Source organism: Nicotiana sylvestris, chromosome 1 (genome assembly GCF_000393655.2).
Source record: "Nicotiana sylvestris chromosome 1, ASM39365v2, whole genome shotgun sequence".
Classification (NCBI taxonomy): domain Eukaryota; kingdom Viridiplantae; phylum Streptophyta; class Magnoliopsida; order Solanales; family Solanaceae; genus Nicotiana; species Nicotiana sylvestris.
This window is the reverse complement of record NC_091057.1, coordinates 21,934,781-21,939,089: the sequence shown is the minus strand read 5'-3', so window position 1 is coordinate 21,939,089 and position 4,309 is coordinate 21,934,781. Positions and strand designations below refer to the sequence as shown.

The 4,309-nt window shown below is 33.8% G+C and overlaps 1 protein-coding gene across 1 annotated transcript; it reads left to right on the top strand.

Moving 5' to 3' along the window:
• Positions 1-2,288: 2,288 nt before the first annotated feature.
• Positions 2,289-3,428, top strand: LOC104225134 (AT-hook motif nuclear-localized protein 20-like; the record flags this gene model as incomplete). Its single annotated transcript, XM_009776902.2, has 1 exon — positions 2,289-3,428. A coding segment is annotated over one exon (882 nt), but the record flags the coding sequence as incomplete, so codon positions are not given.
• Positions 3,429-4,309: the final 881 nt, after the last annotated feature.

Sequence of the window (4,309 nt, the reverse complement as noted above, 5' to 3'; positions counted from 1 at the left end):
TATTGTTATTGTTAGTTCTAGGCATACTATAATAGGTATGCTGTTGGTTATTGTTATTGTTAGTTCTAGGCAAATTTGACCCTTTTCCCTGTTATCATTTATGGTACCTACAAATTAAAAGGGTAAATTTAATTTTAAATAATAAGCATCAATTTCGTTCAATTCACTTTTGTCTTACATTCTGTAAAAGGTTAAAGTAACGAGACGGAAGGAATACAATTTTAAATGTTCAAAGTGAACGGCAAAAATTACGTACCGATAATTGTTGGGTTGACAGGCTAAATAATTGATTAACAAAATACGTACACAGTTGGCAACACCTTATACCTATCTTTTCTAATAATTTTTTTTAAGGTCCAGGATAGGAGGAGATATAAAATGATTAGTTGGTTGAAACCAAAACTTTATACTCCCTATATACCTTAGGAATGCAAGCTAGAGAAATTTTTAGGGTTAATTTCATGTGTTGTGCTGAATTTTAATCACTATCATAATAGAATTCACATAATATAGCAATTACATTCACTTATGTTTATTTCAAACCGTATTAACTTGCTGCGATTAAGTGATAGAAGTTGATAGTTAAACAAAATGATATTTATGCATCTATTAATTTGGTGTAAATACTGAATATAAAAATTTAACTTAATTTTTTCACCTTGAATACTATGTATTCCATAGGTGGAGCCATGATATAAAATTTATGGGTTCGTGATTCTAAATTTTTTAAGTTACTGGATTTTAAATTAATAATTTGTACATATACAATGAATTTTATTAAGACAAATACATATATAATTTGTATCAAAACTACCGAGTTCGATTGGACATGTAGGTTTTACTCTTCCTCCACACATGTAAGATCACCTAAAATATAATTGCAAGTAATATTATATGCATAAAAAATGAAATTAGTAAACAAAAAAATAAATAAATAAATAAATTATCTAGTCTTGTCATCCCCAAACCCTACGCTATTCACCCAAAGCAAAAGCCAAAACATGATTCCGGTCTTATTCCAATATATACGTACGTCGGGGCAAGAGATAGCGACGTGCTTCCCACAATCCCACCTGCCCACGCGCAAACAGACCCCACGATTTTGGACTATTTGGATAGTGACTTCAAAAAAACCCTAATTTCTATACTCTCTACACTCCTTTTAACACTCACACTAGATATGCGAAGTAATATATTTAAAATTTGCTAATTCACCTAAACTTGATGTCTAAGTATTCTGAATTTTCAAATTCAGAACTTAGTGTATTGAATTTTTGATTTGCTAATTTAAAATTCAGGACTAAGTATTCTAAATTTCCGAACTACTCATTTAAAATTCAGAACATAAGATTCGAATTTCAAGACATAATTTTCGAATTTTAGGACACGATATCCTGAAGTTTGAATTTTGAGGTTTAAACTCTAGGACGTCGTGTCATGAAGTTTGAGCGAAATTAGCTAATCTTTAAATATATTGTAAATTGTGAATATATTTTAAACGACATGCTTAAAAGTGGCTACCTGGTGTCATTTCCACCAAAAGTTAGACATATAATTATGTTTAGAGACGGAGTGAAACTTACGAGTTCGGAATTATAATTATTTTAAGTTAATGAGTTCTGAATTAATAATTTGTACATATTTATTGATTTTTCTTAATACAAATACATAATTTAAACAAAATCTACTGGGGTTGACTAAACCCGCGACCAACACCGTGGCTCTGCCGGTATATGTTCTTTCTATAAACTACGCACAGAAAAGAAGAAAAAACTCCTCAACTCATCTCTCTAAAATCATTTCTTACTCACCTCTTTTCATGTTCCTCTCTTCATACCTTTTGCAATTAAATATAAAGTTATACATATAATTAGATAAACTCTCTCCTCTATAGTTTTTTCTTTTCAATCTCTTTGTGCTTTATTCTATTTTTTTTTCCTTTAGGTTTGATTCTTTCCAGGGTTGCTGTTCCTCTTTTTGCATCTGTTCCTTATTTCCCCCTCCACTTAATTAAGATCACTTGTTTCTCTTTAATTTACTTTTCTCTTCTTGTTTTTGTTTGTTCTTTTAATTCCTTTACTTGATTCCATGAACTACTTCTGCATCTAATTCTCTTCCCTTCTTCTAGACTATCTACACCTTTAAAAAAAAAAAAGTTTCCGTCGTACCCTAATTCTACCTTCAATCTACAAAAGCATATATTTCAAGAAAGTCTGGTCATTCTAGGGTCTAACAGATCAACGAAGTAAGAATTGGTCTTGTGTTTGAGCTAAATTTTTAGCTGATATTTTGTGGAATTTGCAACTCTGGCTAATAGGTGGTGGGGTGGTGGGGTGGGCTTGCCTGGCCTAGAGCCAGGATCTTGCTCACCTATGCTACTAACAAAGCAACTTTCAATAAACGAAAGTAGAAGCAGTGGTGAAAATCAAGAAGACAACGATCGCGAAAATGGTGATCATGAACCTAAAGAAGGTGCTGTTGAAGTTGGCAATCGAAGACCTAGAGGTCGTCCTTCAGGATCAAAGAACAAACCCAAACCACCAATTTTTGTAACCCGCGATAGCCCTAATGCCCTCCGGAGCCACGTTATGGAGGTGGCCGGAGGCACAGATGTGGCCGATAGCATTGCTCAATTCGCGAGGAGACGCCAACGTGGCGTTTGTGTACTGAGTGGGAATGGTTCGGTTGCAAATGTAACCCTAAGGCAACCATCAGCTCCAGGTGTTGTTGTTCTTCAAGGAAGATTCGAAATTTTGTCGTTGACCGGAGCTTTTTTGCCCGGTCCAGCCCCTCCTGGCTCGACCGGGCTAACAGTGTATTTGGCCGGTGGCCAAGGACAGGTGGTTGGTGGTAGTGTTGTTGGACCACTAGTATCTGCTGGACCAGTGATGATAATAGCAGCTACTTTTTCTAATGCAACATATGAAAGATTGCCACTAGAAGAGGAGGACGGCGGAGGCGACGGATGCGGCCAGTCTCCAGTACCGGCCGGAAATTCGCCTCCGGCCTTAGGTTCAAGTGGTGAAAGGCAACAACAACAACAACAACATGAATTGCCTGATCCAACATCACTACCTATATATAATTTTACACCAAATTTATTACCAAATGGTGGACAATTGAATCATGATGCATATGCTAATTGGGCAACTCCTCGACCACCTTATTGAGAAAAAAAAATTTGAGGAATAAAAAGAAAGATAGGAAGAGATGATCACTACAAGGTAATTTTCTATCTGTATTTTGATTTTATACAAAGGAGTTTAATGTTTGTGTTTATAGGAAAATGTTTTGGAAGAAGTATATATAGTTAGGATTGAGAAACTATATATGTACTTTTTCTAAGTAAATAAACATTTTCTCTAGCAGCTTCCATTATGATTGAAATAAAATATGCTTTCCTTTTTTCTCCAATAATTAAATCTATCTTTTAGTTTGTGTTTACCAGAAGAATTATATTGGAAGATGTGTTAATAATGTTTTTGTTGTTGTTTTTCTATTTGTGCTTCAGTTTTTTGACTAGAAAACGATGAATGCAACCATGTGTGTTTATTTAATATATTCAATATTAAATTCCCTTGCACTTTGATTTCTTTTCTCTTCATCAGGATATCATAATAGTTGTCCAAGTACTAAAGAAAGAACAATCCATGTTCCGTAGGTTAAACTATTTTATAATATATATACAAACATTGAATGACAACTAAATAAAACAATTCAATTATTACTTTGTGTTATATATATTCATTATATTCCCTTCCCAACAAATATTACAGAATAGAAGAGTTGACAAAGAGTTCTGGTAATCCCACTTGCAAGAAACACCAAGTGGAATGACTGTCCACTTTTTTTTTTTTTTTTTTTTTTGTAATTTGCGCTTTAAGGAGACGCTGCCTTTTATTTCATAACGAAACAGAGGTTATAACAAAAGAAGGTTAACACTAACCCCAGCCACTTTTCAAAGCTAGCATATGTGGGGAGAAACAAAACATATTAACAGTTCAAAAACTTCCAAAAAAATTATTAGACAAGCATATTCCTTCTTTGTTTGTTGCCTTATGGAGGCTGTATCTTGTATATCTAGAAAATATGTGCCAACAGTCTGTCTAGGAAGATCCTTAACATCATAAAATTGCCTCTCATGTTCTTCCATGCTTCATTTTGCTAACGCATTTGCAATCTGATTCGTCTCTGTAACAATGTTGAACTATATTAGTTGTCTGAGATTGCATTTAAGTAATAGAATCTATAGAATTTTGAAGTTGCCAAGCAATGTTGCTCTTTCCCTTTATCATGTTTACAATAATTA